This window comes from Marmota monax, unplaced genomic scaffold (genome assembly GCF_021218885.2).
Source record: "Marmota monax isolate L192 unplaced genomic scaffold, Marmota_monax_Labrador192_F-V1.1 WCK01_AAM20220418_F8-fsc00099, whole genome shotgun sequence".
Classification (NCBI taxonomy): Eukaryota; Metazoa; Chordata; class Mammalia; order Rodentia; family Sciuridae; genus Marmota; species Marmota monax.
Window position 1 is genome coordinate 6,628,230 of NW_026692126.1, and position 19,898 is coordinate 6,648,127.

Here is a 19,898-nt window from a genome sequence, read left to right on the forward strand (position 1 = left end):
AAGTGATCCTGAAGAACCCACAACAAATAACCTTACATAGCAGAAATGAGCTATATTCAATGAGCTTCACCTCAAAACAAGTGGACACATGTTGTAATTGCTAAAAATCTGCAGAAAAGTGGCTCACAAGCAGTTTACTGTAAAATAATTAAAGCTTATTTATGTCAAGAGGCCTTGGGAAAAAAAAGAGCGTAAACCAATTTGCATTAGCACGTTACTATTCACTCCTGCTTTGGTTTCAATTAACAGACCAGCAGGTGCTCGCTGCAGTTAAAAAGATAAGCTATCAGAAAGAAGGATGAATTTTTGGCTGACCTGCAGACACTGTGGTTTGCCTGCTGATTGGGTTCGTACCTCGCTGTACCAATTTCTGAGGTGTTAATTTAACTGTTCTTCTCTGTCATGCAGGTCTCAGCCTTGAAAAATAAACTGAAGAAACAGTCTACAGCTACCGGTGATGGACTAGCTAGGGCCTTTCTTAGGGCACAGGCTGCTTTGTTTGGATCCTACAGAGATGCTCTGAGATACAAACCTGTAAGCATTTTATTTCATCACTATTGTATAGTTCTTTGGAATGAGGCAAAAGAAAGAAACATCATTTTAATATCACACCTTAAAAAAGTATCATGACTATCTTATAAAATCCAACATAATATACTATAAAACATTTCCAATTCCTTGGCTTTCTGTGTTAAGTTTTTTGGCAAACTTTAGTTAATACTTCCCACACTTTTGCATATCACCTTATTAAAATTCTAAAAATGGAACACTTACCTCTTAACTAATTAATTGTGTTCAAACATAAAGCACTTATCTGATCTTGTTAAAATTATTAAGAAATTCATCAATCAAATTTATTTAATGAATTTAAATATGACAAGTACAATGTGAAAGTTTAAGAAGTTAAAACTGAAAATTTTTGCAATATTTGGAAACTTAATTGTTTGCCTAATGTGTAACACTTTTCTAAAGTGGGCTTATCTATTTAGTGTATTTTGGCTCATTTTGCTGTTAATTTTACATTCTAAAAATGGTTATTGTGTAGAATTATAGCCAAGTTTTTAGGTGGTCTAATCTGCATTATTGATTAAGGTATGTTAAGTTGATTTATAAAAATGATTATACTACTGTTCCATGACCAGATAAATATATTTCAAAGGATAAAAACATAGAATTAGTAAAAGTAATACAAAGACCTGCTGTTTATTAGGAAGTTTACTAAACTGTAGTACCCTTAGTCACTAGACTTTGATCTTATTTGTAGAATGAGAATTCTTATAGTTTCTCTATCTTTCAGGGTTGGTTTGTAAATCCCTATTGTAAAGTAGGAAGTACTAAACATATGTGAATGTGTTCAAGGGCTATTGAGTTATTGGAAGACTCTTAAATGCATGAGCATGTTGGCTGCTGTCTCTAAGTAAATGTGTATGTCCATTTTACATGCTCTGTTAGCTTTATGTTAGCTGTAACAAAATACCTGTGGTAATCAACTTATAAAAGGGAAGGCTTTATTTTTAACTCACTGTTTTGGATGTTTCAGTCCATGGTCCATTGGCCTCATTGTTTTTGAGCTTTGGGAAGTCAGCTCGCTTTTGCAGGGAGCACGTGCAAAGCTCCTTATCCTTACTTCATGGCTGGGACACAAAAATTAAGGAGAAAAGGTCCAGGATCTCAATATCCTCTTCAGGGGTACATACTCAACAAATGGAAGACCTCTCCTTAGAGGTCTTAAAAGATTTCACCATCTCCCAATAGCTCCACTGGCTGAAAGACCAGGCCTTAACATGTGGGGCTTTCAGGTCCCACTTATCTAAACCATAGCACATGCTAATGCTTTAAATGTATGCATTTATAGAACTCATAGTACCATACATAACATACAGAGCTCATATGGGAGAGCCTTAAATATTGTTGTTAGGATCTCACTCTTTGCAAGACTAGAAAACAGTTATCTACTCTCTAATAAGGCATATACATATTCAATTTATTCAACTTTACTTAAAACAGAAAAATCAGTTTGAAAGACAAAATTAATGATTTATTATGATTATAGGATTTTTTTGTAATAGGAATTGATTTTGAGTTTATAGTATAGGAAAGAAGGTTACAAATATAATTTTGCATGAATTTTACCACATTTAAATACTTATTCATCTTTATAAACTAACTTTTTCTTTTTGTTTTCCTTCTAAAATTTGTGAAAAACTACAGATTTGAGGACAGAAGTAAACTGAAGTGAAAAGAGAAACATTTCTTAATAGATTTAAATTGTCAATATGTTGGGTACAGTGTGGAATGATTAAAATAGCATGTTTTTAACATTTTTGAGCTTCATTGAGCAGACAGGAATATAAGATTTCCATGATTTTCAGTTTTTTCAAAACAATCTTGAAAGCCATAATTTCAGTACCTGTAAGAAATATATAATTTTATCATAGAATATCTTTGTTTTTATTGATCCCATTTGTTAATTTTTTCTAATTTTTTTCCTTTTAATTTTTGATATTTTCTCTTTTTATTGCTAGTTCTTTTAGGGAGCTGGGGAATAGTATTTTCATTTTGTATGCATTTTTATTGACTTTGAAAAGTTTTTAAAGTTATTGAAAACATTCAGGTTTTTTAAAAATTTGTTTTTCAAAAGTAACAGTATTCAAGGGAAACTATTCATATCTTTATTATGTTTAAAATGTGTTTTAAGCCATTTTCTTTACAAATTGATTGTGTCATAATTTATTAAAATGATTGCTTTTTTTCTAGATTATTTTTGGTCATTTGTGTAATAGGTATATGTACTTTATATATTTTGATAGATATAAATAAAAATGGATCAAGTGTTGAAATTATAATATTTCATGGTTTTGCCTATTCATGAATATATTTTAGTAGAATATTCTCACTAGTAGAGTATAACTTTAAGGGAAAAACCTACTAAATACCTTTAAGGTGGATATAAATTCTTTCATTAGGCCTTACTTTTTAAAGTTTTATGATTGTTCATGGGTATAAAAATGAATCATTATTTCCTTTACTGACAATACTTAAAATGTGTTTAGGCCCAGACTAACCAGGGTGTCAGGCTATCTCTTCACCTGATGCTGAGCAAGTAATCTGTCTTCCTTTTACTTTCTTTCCAAAACTTTGACCTCAGTTTATATAATTCTGCCTGAGGCACCAGTAATCTCAAGCTTCTCAGGCTCCCAAACCTTTATTTATAATTTTCTTTCTTTCTGGCAGTTCTTTTATCTCCTATGATTTTAATGTTCAGCCAAGTTACTTCCTGATTCTTGACTCCATACTTCATGCCTGATCCTTTCTTTCTGTGAACTATATATTCATTTTCCTTAATATACTACTTCTCCATTATTCACTGATTATTTTCTTGTTATTTTTACTCATACTTGTAATTTTTGATTGCTATTAAAGCAGTAACTGACTGCTGAGCACCCATTAGATGCCAGACATTGATAGGCCCTAGAGATAAACACTTCCATTTAATTTTTACAAGCCTTCAAGACATTACCTTTTTATTTTAAAGATAAACACAATGATAATCATAGAGTTGAAAAAACCTCACTGTGTTTCCCTAGCTAGTGAACAGTAGGACCTGGATTAGATTGTTCTTTCCACGGTCCCTCTCTCCAGTGTAACGTGTTCCTGTTCAATCTTGCCTGTTATCATAGACTCCTGAAGGTACATTTCCTAAAGGTGTATGTCTTCTTAAATGAATGTGTTGGGGCTCAGAAAAATGATACCCCAAGCTGTGCTTTGACGTGCTGATCCAGAGGAAGTCTCAGAACTAAGGTTTCTCTGACCTTCTTGCCTTCTTTACCCTACACCTGCTGTGTCCCTCAATGTCTTTGGTCCTTTCTTCCCAGAAGCACAGGGCGACTTTCTCTGAGGTTGCCTTCCCAGAAGGAAGGCAGTTGTTATGAAATCTTATCATATAACCAGAAACGTTAACTGTCAGAGACAATAACATTACCATGCCCATAGGGTAAGTTAAAGTATGGTAACTTTAACTTACCCTATGGGCATGGGTAAGTCTGTATATGTATCTAATGTATAATGATGGAAATCAGAGTAATTAGCATTTCCATCTCCTCAAACATTTATTATTCCTATTTGTTGAGAAACTTCAAACTTTTCTAGCTGTTTGGTAAGTCTGTACATGTATCTAGTGTATAATGATGGAAATCAGAGTAATTAGCATTTCCATCTCCTCAAACATTTATTATTCCTATTTGTTGAGAAACTTCAAACTTTTCTAGCTGTTTTTAAGTATATCATAGATTGTTTGAGACTGTAGTTTCCCTTCTAGACTATAGAACACCAGAAGTAATTTCTCCTAATTAAACCCAAGACTTTATTTCTTCTTAATCAGTTTTTGTTTTCTTTTAGGACTTTGAATATATCATCCCAATATCTTCTGGCCTGTAAGGTTTCTGGTGGGAAATCTGATTTTGTCTAATGAGACTGCTGTAGTCGTGACTTGTCACTTTTCTCTTGTTGTTTTTAGAATTCTATCTTTATCTTTGATTTTTCACTTTGACTGTAATATGCCCTGGAGGTCTTTCTTGATTGAGTATACTTGGGATCATTTGAAATTCCTGAATCTGGATATCCATATGTCTTTCAGGACTTATTTTCAACTATTTTATTAACTTGGATTTTCCTGTATTTAATGTCTTTTCTTATCTTATCTCCTTTCAGAACTCTCATAAGATGAATATTTCTTTGTTCAACAATGTCCTTTATGCTTTTAAGACTTTTTTCATTCTTTTTATTTATTTTTTTCTTTTTGTCTGAATGGGTTATTTCAAAATATCTGTCCTAAAGTTTATAAGTCTTTGTTCTGCTTGGTTCTATTTTTTGTTGAAGTTCTCAATTGTATTTATTTCATTGATTAAAGTTTTGGGCTACAGAAATACTGTTTGCCTCCTTTTTATTATTTATCTTGGTCAAATATCTCATTTATATCATGAATTATTGTCTTCACTTTGTTCATTTGTTTATCTGTATTCTCTTGCATATCACTGAGTTTTTACTTAGAATTGTTCTTTTGAATTCCTTTCCAGGTATTTCATAGATGTCCTTCTTTCTCATGGGTATCTTTTATGGAGAATTATTGTGTTGCTTTAGCAGTATCATTCTTTCTTGCTTTTTGTGATTTTACTTATATGTCTGCATATCCAGTGTAACAGGAATCTTTTCAAGTTGTAAGGAGTAGCTTTCATAGGAAAGGAATTTTTTGTTCAGGTGTGTAGTGTACGATGTTGGGTAGGTAGATGCTTTGGCTTTGGTTCTAAGTGAGCACAGTATAGCCTTCATGTGATTTCTCTAACTGTAATCAAGTTAGCCATGTCTACATATGCCTCTGTAGTCTAGACAGCAGCATTTTGGTGTGTGTGTGTGTGTGTGTGTGTAAAGGTAGGTAGTAGTACAGTTTTACAGTGGATGACTTGTTGCTTCTATGTTATTTCTTTAGCTGTAAGCAGTATTATCCATGTCTACAAGTACCCAGTAGTCTAGACTGCTGCTGTTTTTGGAGAGAGTGGTACAATTTTGCAGTGGATATGGATTACCAAATATGTATGTCCTCAGGTCCTGCAGAGTTGAGCGTTACCAGTGGTGTAGCTTGCAGCAGCTGCGACCACAATCCTAGAGCCATGGGATGCAGAGGGGACTGTCTGTAGGTCCCAGGAGTCAAATATAAGTGATCCTATGGTTTGTGGTGGCAATAGCAACAAACATTCCCAGTATCACAGGACATGGACAGGACTATCTCTAGGGTTTGCTAAGTGAGCATGGGTAATACTGGAGTTTTTCGCAGCAGCAGTCCAGTCCCAGTCCCAGAGTATTGGGATACAGAGGGGCCTGCTCTTTGCTCTGTGAGGTATGTGTTGGTTCTGAGGACTTTTAGTAATATCAGCCAATATATTGGGATGCTCATGGACCCCTGAGGCATAGAGTCTAGCAGTGATTCTGTTCTAAAGATGGTGCTGTGCTGCAGTGTCTTGATTTCTGGGGTTGAACATTGAATTAGGGGTTGGGAGGGGCTCATTGTGAGTTCCTTCTCTGGGTCCAAGCAGTTACATGGACCCTAGGCAGCTCCTTCAACTGGATTAAGCCTGTGAGGCTGTGGAACTCTCCTCTACTTAGAACTGCTGACATGCTGTGATGATGGTGGTCACTTTTCCCTATAATTTTTTCCTGACATTGTGAAGTTCCTTCTGGCTGAGGAGCAAGGGTCACAGTTGCAGTATGCTTTGATCCTCTCTCTGTGCTGCCATTCTGTGTCTCCATGCTATTTAGGGTTCCTGTTACTCCTGTGCTGAGTTTCAGAGTTCTGCCTTAGTCACATTCCTTGTGATGCAGCCCTTTGTTTGTTGCCCTGGTTTATCCCTGTGCTGGAGGTAAATGCCAGGCCATCTCTTCAGCTGTCTATAACTTTCTCCAGAGGGTTTTTACCTATTCTTCTCAGGAATGCTATGAGAGATTACCTGGGAAACTTTATCTAAATAATGAGACAGCCAGCCTTTGTTCACAGTGAAGTTCAACCCCTCACCTCCCCCGCAAAGTAGAAAAAAATTTTGTCTCAGTCTATTTTCTGTTTTCTAGGCTCAATATTTCTAGAAATTATTTATCATCCCTCTAAAATGGCTTACAAATCCCCTTAATTTCCTTCTCCCCATGAGAAGAGGGTATTTAATCTTCAACTATCTGACATGCCCCCCACTTTTTTTGGTACTAGGCATTGAACCCAGGAGTGTTTTCCCTCTGAGCTGCACTCCCAGCCCTTTGGGTGTTGTTTTTTTTTCTTGTTTGTTTTTGAGACAGGGTCTCCCTGAGTTGATTATGGCTTCACTGAGTTGCCCAGGCTGGCTTTGAGGGCAATCCTGCTGCCTCTGCCTCCCAAGTTCCTAGGATTACAGACTGCCCCATGCTGGATTATCATCAGACCCTTTTTTTGCAAAAAAATTGTGTCAGTCCCCTGCATATATCCACATTAAATAACTTTGCATGCCTTTTCTGCCTTTAATCTGTCTATTGTCATTTAACTTGAAAGTTGTCATGCCAACTTTCAAAGTATTTGGGAAAATTAGCTTTACCCCTACAAAGATGTACAATTTACACTTACAAAAAGATTAAATTGAATGCAAAATCTTAGAATTTTCTCAAAGAGATCAGGTTGTATATCATTGTATTGTGTGTATATTAATTGGGGAAGCTACTTGCTATCCAACCTATGTTTTCCAAATAATAGTTGTTTTTGTTTTTTTAATCTTAGATAACTGCCACTGCTCAAATAGCTTTATCCTCTTCTCTCCAATCTTTTAATTCTTCTTTTCTCATCTTTATCTTAGTATTCCTAGAAGCAGGACTGAGTATATTGTACTGAAAGGAAATTTTGATTTTTCTCTTTTTTTCCTTTCAATAGCAAATCATATAAAGTAGAAAGCAGTGATGGAAAACATCACAGTATAAGAATATACTTCTTATTCTGTTTATTCAGATTTATTATAAATACAATTTATACATTTAGAAAATATATATTGAACATTTCTTCTACAGTAATATAAAGAAAATTATAAAAGAGAATTATGGAAATGAATCTATAGGAAACAGAAGAAATGTGTAAGACACCTATTGAATATATGCATCATTTTTCTAGGTAAAATAATAGCTTTTACCATTTCCTCAAAAAACAAACAAACAAAAAAAAACCAAACAGGTTAAGATTCACTCATGTAGAATTGGCAAAACCAGTCATAAATTACTTTTCTGAATCAACCTGGAGAGTCTTATCTCTATTACATAGTTAACATACAGTGTTTAAATATTTTTTTTTTAATCATGGGAATGAAGTGCTCAGAATTGTGTATTATAAGGCCTGAAGGTAGGGAGGCAAGTGAGGCTGTTTCTTCACAGAGAAGAAAGGACTCAGTGAGGGAGCATCAAGGTTGGCCAGAAGGCTCAGAACTGAGTGACTTTGAAGAAGGCAGTAGTACTGAAGAACCAGTCAGATGTAATTGGGAAGGAAAGCCCTCCCAGATGATTTGTGTATTCCCATGTAAATACCAAATGCATGTGCTAACTTATTGTATGAATTAGGTACTTGGCAGAGTAAACCACCTTGCATCATGAGCCAGGAATTGAAAGTGGGACACAGGAAGGGACCAAGGTCCCACAGTCCCCTTTGAGGTCATGCTTCTAATGACCTATTAATCCCTCCAAGATCTAACCTCCTCAAGGCTGCACCATTTTCCAATAGCACAACCCTGGGGAGCAAGCTTTTAAAATATGGACCTTTGGAAGACACTAAAGATCCAGAAAATAGCAGCTAGCTATTATTAAAAATTAAATTTTAGAAGTAATATGTGATAAAAATTCCTTTAATCAAGGAAAAGTACTCATCTCTAATCTCCAAAAGGAAAACATTGTCATAAACATGACAGTATTTATAGTTGCTATTTTAGATAACAATAAAGGGTCTTTAATTGTACCTTTGTATGTCACTGTGTCAAAAGCTGTTAAAAATAAAAGTCACAATTTTTACTAACAACTAATGCTGAAGAAATGTTTGCTTAGTAAATTAAGGGGCAAATACCTGATTATCCTAAGAACATAGTTTATTCCTTTGAATATGTAAGGTTCTGTCATTTGTTAAAAGTTAATCAAGCTTTTCTGAGTTGCCTTAAGCATTGCTAATGTATCAAAAGTAAATTACTTTTAAAATGAAGATTGCTTAGGAACCTGGGCCTTACTTTGATTAGTTGGAAGAGTTGCCATTCAAATATTTTTTGGATTATATTCCTTTAAAACATTATCACTTAGTAAAGTTGTTGAATTTAGTGATTCAGAATAAGCCATTTATACACAGGGCTGGCATCTATAATTTAAGATGCTACTTATTAAGTCTTTAAGATTTCCATTTATGAAATTTGTAATAGTGAACTCTTCTGGTTTTTATAATCATGGTTGAAAAGTACCATTTACTCATCCCTCACAGTTTTGTGGTTCCTAAAACATGTTTAGGTATTCATTCATCTCATTAACCATGTTTGAGTATTGATGGAACTTTTGGCTTTAGAGATGGTTTCTGCTAAAGAAATGTTTGGATTGTATCTAGCATTTTCTTTCTGCTCTCTTTTAATAAATGTGGAGGAAATTTCTATTAATTGCTTCAGCAAAAATGTAAAAATTTTCTCCAACTACTATGGGACAGGTAAAACTTTGCTTTTGATAATAAAGTTTCCATTTTTATATCACTTGTAAAATATTTCATAAGAGTGGTGATTATCTTGTTATTTTCTTAAATTGTGCTAAAGAAAAATTTGTTTTTGCAATATGTAGCAAATTAATGCATAATGTATTAATATTATCTAACTTTTCAAATTTAACCAAAATGCTAAATCTAACTTAGAAAAATCAGTGTCTCTTTCCATTTTAAGTTGCTGAATCATAGCCAAATGAAACATTGGTAGGTAGGTGTATTTTTTCAAGACACATCCTGTCAGTGGCCTTGGCATAAACTGGTATAATATATACAAAAAGAAGATTTTACTATTTTTTTATTGGTTGTTCAAAACATTACAAAACTCTTGACATATCATATTTCATACATTAGATTCAAGTGGGTTATGAACTCCCATTTTTACCCCAAATACAGATTGCAGAATCACATCGGTTACACATCCACATTTTTACATAATGCCATATTAGTAACTGTTGTATTCTACTACCTTTCCTATCCTCTACTATTAATGATTAAAATGTTACAGTTTGAATACAAGGCTTCTTTTTTTGTTGATTTGTGTGCTGATATATCAGCACTGGGGGAAATTTATTTTTTCATGGTTAATAAATTCTGAAAGTAAACTTGCTATTCCTTACATAAAAATAACATTGGGATTCTTGAAAGGAAAATGCTATATAATCTGAAAATCATTTATTATCATTTCCTCTGAGAACCTGCACATATTTGAATATTCCCAGGAGAGACCTAGCAGAATCTTTCAGAGATTATAAAATTTAAATACAGTATGCAGATATTTTTGCTTAGTTTGTTTATTCTCCTTATATAATGGTGACATTACATATTAGGTCCCAGTGCATTAAGGAACTTCATGAGTAAAATACTGATATTTTAGATTACATTTCACATTTTTGTACAGTATGATTTTTTTCCTGATACCTTCACTGCAAACTCCTACTAAGTCCTGCACATCTTATGACAAAAGATATCATCTTGTGAAACTTTCTTCTCCAGAATTTAGTTCCAGAATTTCGTTTCAGATTTCCAGAGTTTATAGGTAAGACTTAAGGATAACTTTTCAAAACAGAGAAGAATCACCAAAGAGATGCTGTAAAAAGGCAGTGATTGTTCAGAAGAAGGAAAAGTTACTTTTTTCTATTAAAGAAAATTCAACACTTAGTGGGATAAATCATGTTTTCCATATGGAGCAGATTTATGCCTCCAGGGGGAAGTTCTAAATAATTTTTTCTGCAACAAGCAGTTGATAGGTCAAGTTTAGATAAGATCAGGAAAGGAGGGCATGTACTTCATAGCACATGGCTCTAATGATACCTTTTTCCTTCCTATTCATTAGTCACTATGCAAATGACTCAGTCACATTATACTGAATAATCTTGAATCTGCTCTGATTATGTTTTAAAAAGTGAATCAAGTATGAACATTGATGTTTTTACTATTATCAGTAACAAACTACCTAGAAAGCTTCTTAATATAGTATCTAATATATTATTGTTTCTTCTTTAAATATAATGGCAAGTAATGTTGGTACTTCCTTTCTAGAAAGTCTGTTCTCCTCTCTGTAATATGAATTTCATTGTTGTTCTAGTTCATGTTATGTTTTCCTGATATACTTTTATTTATGCTCCTTCATTTGACATTTCCATCAAAATGATTCTAGTTTGGGTTCCTTTCTATTGTCTCATCACTTTCCTGAAGAGCAAAATTCAGTTATTTTTGTTATTATGTTGAAATTGTCACATGAAGAGTTTTCCTTTTGTTTTATGTTTCTATCTCATTACTCTTTGTTGCCACAGAATCATATGTTTATTTACTGTTTCTGTGAATGAACAATATAGCATTAAACGACAGATTAGATAGCATATAGATATTTCTTAATTGCATGAACCCTTTTCTATAGTGGGTGGTAAGCCTAACTTTAATACGCAATTCTCTATAGATAATTCTTAAGTATATCAAATTACAGACATTTCCATGTTCTTCTTGAGCACTTTGCCTTCACCATGCTATAGCAGATACTGTTGGTTCACTGCCTAGACCTCCTGTACTGGCTGGTGATCCTTTCAGTGAAAAATTGCTTTGGCTAAATAGGAGGTACCTTTCCAGGGAGAGAATGTGCTCTCCCCTATTACTCCCCTCCACAAGGGGAGAGCAAGCCAATGATACATGCAGTATAAGTTGGGATCAATTCTGTGTTATAATTAGTGCTTTCCCCTGTGTAGTTAGGTAGAAGCTGATCTATGAATCTGATCCCATTCTTGCTTGGCTTTTTTTCTCCTTTCCTATAGTATCTTTTCTCAGAGTAATCCTCCAACAAGTTAATTTGAACAACAATCCCTATCTGGGCCTCAGCTGAGAATACGATTTAAGATGCACATCCAAATTTATTTCATCAACTTCTCCTTAAATACATTTTCTTTCTGTATTTGCAGTGTTTGATAAATGATACTATTTTATTACCCTCAATTAGAAATCTCACCTATTCCTGTGTAGAGTTATTTCCCAGTTTTTTTTTTGTTTGTTTCTGAACATCCTTTTATTCTTTCAAGTTATCAAGGACAACGTGAGAATTGCTAACACGATTCATTGTAATGAATGAGTCATTGTCCATAGTCTCTGTTTTTATTTTGATCATAAAGTTCAGTCACTTATGTTTATTTGTGTTGAGTGGGCAGGGGTGGCATTTAGGTTGATGAGGGGAATAGCAAGTGGTAGGGATCAGCCACTGAATGATGACAGATATTTTGCAGTCAAATAAGAATAAGTAGAACAAGTGGAGTCTGTAGGACTTGAAATTTAAGTCCTTGTTCATTTGAAGAGGGAGCATCTGGTACAGCTATCACAAGATGGTTCTAGAGATATGATTACTTAGCACTTAGGATAAGTAAAATCAGATGCCAAGTGGAATTTATCCTAAAATATATCCAATCAGAATTATATTTGCAATTATGAAGATAAGGTGATTATAAGCATTTCATTGATTTCAAAACAAATTAATTTTATAACAACAAATGGAAACAGCAAAAATCATGTAATAATTGTCATATACATATTATATTATATAAGTATACATATTATTATATATTATTATATAAGTATACATATTATGTATTATTAAATATTGTTAAGATATTTTATAATCAGGATGAAAATAAAATTGTAGGATGTTTTCAAGTACACATACTATTTATATTCTCATACTTAACAGTGTTAATCTTATTTTTAGGAAATTTACTCCTACTTTGAGGCAGTGAAATTGACCAGTTTTCAGAGTCCAAAAGATTCTTGAATAGTAAGGTATTTTAGAGGATTTTTAGTACTGGAACATTTCGGCTAGCCTGAAATCCAGCTATTATGTATCAAGGTCTATTTGTTGATTCCCTGTCATATACTCTATGATTCTCCATGTACCTCCTAAAAGAGACTGGTTCTTTAACTGTCTTTATATTGATGCCCTGAAAATCTTCATTTCTGTCTAGGGTGAGCCTGTCACTTTCTGTGAGGAAAGTTTTGTAAAGCATCGCTCAAGTGTGATGAAACAGTTCTTGGAAACTGCTGTTAACCTTCAACTTTTTAAGCAGGTAAGAGTGGATCTACACATTTTTAGTCTGTAACAGAACGTTGTCATTTTTGCACATTTTCATCATCCTGAAACTGTGTCCTAATCCTGAGTAAAGTCTTTTCTAGCATTTTATGATTTTTTTAAACTCAGTAGCTAGCTATGACCTAGCAGTCCAGAAATATTATGTAATAACTTTGCTATTAAAAGGAACTAATGAAAAAATTGCTAAGCTCCAGGTTTCACTGAGGAAGGGCATATATCCACAAAAGAAGACACAACATGAGTAGTTTTTAAGCAGGGAATGTGAGGAGGAGTTATTTTGGAATGGTAGATTTAAATGGTAAAAAATAACTAGGATAGTCTCAGTGTTATCTAGTTTATAAAATAATTTACAAAATGAATATTTAACTAACCTTTTAAGCTTTGTAAAAGACTTTTCATAATTATGAATTTAAAATTTAGGGGAAAATTATGGTTATACCATATGTCCTGATTTTCAGTTCAGAAAATATAATTTCCATTTCAAAAAAGTTGTAGCTTGACATCGGAATTCAGAAATTTTGGTATACTAGTTTTTTCATCTCATTATACAGTCATAGCAAGTCTCTTAAGCTTTGTTGTCTTAGTTTTGGTTTACATAATTTAAGTCCTTAAAATTTGCATTTCTTCTTTGAATGTTCTTTGATGTTGTGAATTTAGTGTTAATGAAGAACAGTGGTATGTCAAATAGTACTTAAGCAGGATAAAAATATGTAATGCCTTGGAGGAGCTGATGACCCTAATAGTAATTTGTTTTTAGACTCTTGGGGGGAAATTCCTTATAGCTTAAAATATTCTTCAAAATAAGTCAGTAAAGAAATCAGCATGGCAACAAATTAATATATTATCTATATTCTATGGAAATTTTAAAAATAATCTGAGATTTGAAAGTATTTAGAATAATATAACTATCTTTTAATATATAAAGGAAAGGCTTTCTATATATAAACTTTTAGCATCATGTATTTCAGGACCAGAGATGTCTTGTTATTTTCCAAAGATATAGTTGTATACTTTGGAATTACCTATACCTAGATGTATCCAAGCATATAGTGAATTACTTCCTAGGGTTATAAGGAGGATCAAATAATAGTGCTTTATAAGTGCTGAAGAATATAGTACAGTGTATTCCCAAGTTAGTCATCCAGTATGGGCTTGTTGAATTAAATATTAATGTGCCCATTTTTGTATCAAGAAGATATACAACTTTCTTAACTTTCTATTATCAAGAATGAGTAGTGAAGATCAAATTGTTAAATGGGTCAAGGATTGAATGGGTGGGTAGACTATATAACTTGCTGCTTTTGAGTAGAGATTCTGTAACTGGATTATTACAATTTAATAAGTTAATAAAGCATGGTAAATTTTATTACATAGTAAGTTTTAAAAAGCATTTATAAGAATCATGTAGAGTTGGGTTAGATACTTTTCACTTAACAGATGATTGTGCATAAGTGCATGTTTATTTTCCTTTAAAATACAAATATTGCCACCTACCTAACAGGGTTGTGATAACATTTATGTGTGCTTATATATACACTCAGCATAGTGGATGACACCTTACAGATGCTCAGTAAGATTTATTGTCCTTCTCATTCTTAGAGGAAATACAATAACATAATCCAAGTCTATGTGGGATTATTTTTAAATTAGTAAAATGAAAAGGCTAAATCTAAAAAATGAAAATCGTCAATGAAAGTAAAATCCATTTTGTGGACAACTTGAATAGTTTTGCATAGACAAATGTACCATTTTTAGAAGTTGATACCATTTTATGAATCTTAAGAAAGTGATTCTTTTTTTTTTTTTTAATTTTTTTTATTGGTTGTTCAAAACATTATAAAGCTCTTGACATATCATATTTCATACATTAGATTCAAGTTGGTTATGAACTCCCAATTTTACCCCAAATACAGATTGCAGAATCACATTGGTTACACATCCACATTTTTACATAATGCCCTATTAGTAACTGTTGTATTCTGCTACCTTTCCTATCCTCTACCATCCCCCCTCCCTCCCCTCCCATCTTCTCTCTCTACCCCATCCACTGTAATTCATATCTCTCCTTGTTTATTTTCCCATTCCCCTCACAACCTCTTATATGTAATTTTGTATAACAATGAGGGTCTCCCTCCATTACCATGCAATTTCCCTTTTCTCTCCCTTTCCATCCCACCTCATGTATCTGTTTAATGTTAATCTTTTCTTCCTGCTCTTCCTCCCTGCTCTGTTCTTAGTTGCTCTCATTATATCAAAGAAGACATTTGGTATTTGTTTTTTAGGGATTGGCTAGCTTCACTAAGCATAATCTGCTCTAGTGCCATCCATTTCCCTGCAAATTCTATGATTTTGTCATTTTTTAGTGCTGCGTAATACTCCATGGTGTATAAATGCCACATTTTTTTTATCCATTCATCTATTGAAGGGCATCTGGGTTGGTTCCACAGTCTAGCAATTGTGAATTGTGCTGCTATGAACATCGATGTAGCAGTATCCCTGTAGTACGCTCTTTTAAGGTCTTCAGGGAAAAGTCCAAGAAGGGCAATAGCTGGGTCAAATGGTGGTTCCATTCCCAGCTTTCCCAGGAGTCTCCATACTGTTTTCCAGATTGGCCGCACCAGTTTGCAGTCCCACCAGCAATGTACAAGAGTACCCTTTTCCCCACATCCTCTCCAGCACTTGTTGTTGTTTGACTTCATAATGGCTGCCAATCTTACTGGAGTGAGATGGTATCTTAGGGTGGTTTTGATTTGCATTTCTCTGACTGCTAGAGATGGTGAGCATTTTTTCATGTACTTGTTGATTGATTGTATGTCCTCCTCTGAGAAGTGTCTGTTCAGGTCTTTGGCCCATTTGTTGATTGGGTTATTTGTTTTCTTATTGTTTAATTTTTTGAGTTCTTTGTATACTCTGGATATTAGGGCTCTATCAGAAGTGTGAGGAGTAAAAATTTGTTCCCAAGATGTAGGCTCCCTATTACCTCTTTTATTGTTTCTCTTGCTGAGAGAAAACTTTTCAGTTTAAGTAAGTCCCATTTGTTGATTTTTGTTATCAACTTTTGTGCTATGGGTGTCCTATTAAGGAATTTGGAGCCCGACCCTACAATATGTAGATCGGAGCCAACTTTTTCTTCTATCAGACGCAGAGTCTCTGATTTGATATCTAGCTCCTTGATCCACTTTGAGTTAACTTTTGTGCATGGCGAGAGGAGGGGATTCAGTTTCATTTTGTTGCATATGGATTTCCAGTTTTCCCAGCACCATTTGTTGAAGATGCTATCCTCCCTCCATTGCATGCTTTTAGCTCCTTTATCAAATATAAGATAGTTGTAGCTTTGTGGATTAGTCTCTGTGTCCTCTATTCTGTACCATTGGTCCACCCTCCTGTTTTGGTACCAGTTCTTAAAGATAGCCCTGAAAGTATTTAAAAGAGTCTTGTTGACAGAGTTTTATAAACTTTTCTAAAAGAAAAGTCAGTTGGTAAAAAATGTATCAACACAGATGGATCTTCAAAGATTATACTTAGAAATTGCTGAAGGAATATAAAAATTTACCAGGTACAAGTGATTACTATCTATAATAATGATTTTATGATCCATGGAAGATCTAGAATTGGTGTCTCTTTTAGCATGTTAATGCTTCCAGTTTGATAGAACTTGAACCCAGGAGAGCAACATACAGTTTTAAAGAAAGAATTAGAGTGAATTTTTATTTCTGGTAATATGTCAGAGTAGGTTGAGAAATAACTTGTTTACTCAAGCAATTTAAAATGTAGGAGTTGAAAAATATTTTGTCGAAAGGAGGCACAGGAGACAGAGCTCATGGGTCACTTTTTCTGGGTAAGAAGTATAATAGAAGAACTTACTTCCAAAAATCTGGGAGAACTTCATGTAAAAGTAAACAGGAAATAAAGGTACCTTTTCCTTTCACTTATTTCCTGGGTATCTGAAAGGAGACTAAAATTTCAAAAGAATTTTCACTATTAAAAATCATTAAACATACAGGGAATCAAATCATGAGTAATATTAAAAGTAACAGAAACTGACCACGACTTCAAATACTGGAATTATCAGAAATAGAATATGACATAGCCATGTTTAAGATGTTGAGAGAAAAAATCAAGCTTTAATAAAGTTGTTCAGAAACAACTTTAAAGGATATAAAACCAATTTTAAGAATACAGCAAATAATTAGTGAAGCATATAATAATTGAAATTAAAGGAAATTGTTGGGTTTAATTGCAGATTTGTCTTAAATGAAGAGAGATTTAAGGAGTTGAAGATATATCTGAAATAGAAATTATCCAGAATATGGTACAGAGACAAAGAAATAGAAAATATAGTGAGATAATAGACATGGAGAGTCTAGAGTAATTCATATAACCAGTTCTAATAGGTAAAGACTAAAAACAGAAGGGAGAAAATAAATGAAATGACTTCACTAGAACCAGTGAAACACTCTATTTTATGGATTTAAAAAGTCCAACATATCCACACCAAGCAAAGAAAAAGAAATCTAATATATTCAATTACAAAATATTAAAGAGGGAATTTTTTTAAATGATAGGAGAAAAAAAGATTACCTTCAAAGGAGAACTGTACTGACTAAACTAACTTCAGATCAACAACAATGAATATAGATGATCCTGGCCTGATATCTATAACATGTTTAGAAAAAAAATATGTAGAGTCGTATACCAGTTTAAACACCTTTTAATTACACAAAGGATGTGAAGGCATTTCTCAACAAAACCTAGGTTTGCTCCTTGAGCTGGTTTTATTGATATGTCTACTTGAGTAGGCCACTGTCCCCACTTTACTCATACATTAACTTAGGTTTTGTGATGAAGAAATATTATAGATATAACTAAAACCCCTAATCATTTGACTATAAATAATAAAGATTATTGTTATAACCTGACTGGTGGATCAGTCTGAATCACTAGGAAGTCATTAAAAAGAGGACTAAGGAGTCCATGAGAAAAGAAGAGAGAAAGCTATTCCTTAAGAATGAACTCATATAAAATTGGAAGAGGTGTGTGTCCTAAAAGATGCATCAATATCAATAAGAAATACAAGAAACATAAAAAAACAAGGCAACATGATTCCTTTAAAAGTTCACAACTCAGTAGTATCTGATTCCAAAGCAGGATGAAATTCCAGACAAAGAATTTAAGTAATTATACTAAAAATGATCATTTAATTCAAAGAGAAAACTAATAAAAAGCTGGATGGTTTAAGGGAAACAATGCAGGATAGAAAAGAGCAGTTTAGTAAAGGAGAGTGCTTCTAAAAAAGAACCAAAAAGAAATTTTATAGATGAAAAACTCAATAAATCAAATGAAAAGTCTCACCAAGAGTAGATCAAAAAGAAGAAAGAAATCAAGCCTTCAAGACTTGGGTGAAGAGTTATCATATTTAGAAAGTAAAAAATAAAAAGAAAAGTAAGAATAAACAAAAGCTACAAGGCCTATTTATGATTAAAAGCCAGGTGTGAAATCATGATGTAGAAGAAGGAACAGAAGAACAGCCTTGATATTTAGTGAAATAATAGCAGATTCTCTAATCTTGGGAAAGATATGATCATCCAGGTATAGGAGTTATTTAGAACTTCAAATACACATGACCGGAAAAGAACTTCTCCACATTTATTGAACTTCCAAAATTATAGAACAAGGAAAACTACAGAAGAGAAATACTTACAAAGGCAAACATATCAGAATAATAGCAGATTTCTCTAAAGAAATTTGGAGGGCCTGAAATGATAGATATCAAGCTCTAAAAGAAATAACTGCAATTCTAGATTACTATATCCAGTGATATTATCCTTCACAACTGAAGAAGAAATAAAGTCTTTTCAAGATAAACTAGAGGAATTAATGGCCACTAAACCAGAATTACAGAAAATACTTAAAGGAATTCTACACACAAAAGAGGAAGCAAGATAAACACAATCATGAGAGCATGAGAAAGAATACATCTCCTTAAAAGAATAGAAAAACTAATAAGAATTAGGAAAGAATAAAATATTATTACTTTATTAGATCATTAGACTTCTAAGATGAATAAAGGAGGTTGTTCCAAACAACCAGAAGAAAAACATAGAAAGAGATAGGCCCCAATACAAATGACAGGAATTTGTCCATACCATTCAATAATTATCCTGAATATAAAAGGTCTTAATTCTTCAATTAAAAGAGGCACACTGCCTAATTGAGTTTGAGTTTAAATAAAAATAAAAAAAACAAAAACAAAAACAGAACCTGACAATCTGCTGGACACAAGAAACTCACCTCAATGGCAGACATACAGATACTAGAAGTGATAGAAAGTGAAGTTTCAAATAAGTGAAAACAAAGCAAGAAAGACTAGTTATACTCATATTTGGCAAAACAGACTTTAAGTCAAAATAAGAGACAAAGAAGGTTATTCCATGTTTACAAAGCAAACTGTCCATCAAGAAGATATAAGTTTGTAAATATAAATGCACTAAATATTAGAACACCCTCAGATTTATAAAACAAACATTACTGAACATAGAAAGAGATAGGCCCCAATACAATAATAGTGGGCAACTTTGATATCTGAGTCTCACCAATAGATCATCCAGATTAAAAAAAAATCAACAGAGAAATATCAGAGTTAAATTACAGTATAGATCAGATGGACTTAACAGACATCTATAGAATATTCTGTCCAACATCTGCAGAATTACATTCTTTTCATTAGCTAATAGAACTTTTTTCAATATAGACCATATTTTAGGACATAAAGAAAGTCTAAGAAAATGAAAAAGGAAATAATTTATTGCATTGCGTCAGATCATAATAAAATGAAACTAGAAATCAACAGCAAGAGGAACCACAGGAACTATATTAACATATGGAGAGAAAACACTAAACATTAAAAAACTCAGGGGGAGGATTAAGATATTTGTAGAATCAAATGAAAATGGAAACATAACAGAACAATATGTGCAATACAGCAAAAGCAGTTCTAAGAGGTAATTTTATTGCTATGAG

At 33.2% G+C, this 19,898-nt stretch overlaps 1 protein-coding gene across 5 annotated transcripts in view; it reads left to right on the forward strand.

Moving 5' to 3' along the window:
• Window positions 1-19,898, forward strand: part of Dennd1b (DENN domain containing 1B) — a 274,353-nt gene that overhangs the window by 173,899 nt on the left and 80,556 nt on the right. For all 5 annotated transcript variants that reach the window (XM_058586056.1, XM_058586068.1, XM_058586061.1 and 2 more), the window contains 2 exons: window positions 409-534; window positions 12,754-12,855. In XM_058586056.1, coding sequence (XP_058442039.1) covers window positions 409-534; window positions 12,754-12,855 — 228 coding nt within the window. The remainder of the gene's footprint in view (window positions 1-408; window positions 535-12,753; window positions 12,856-19,898) is intronic.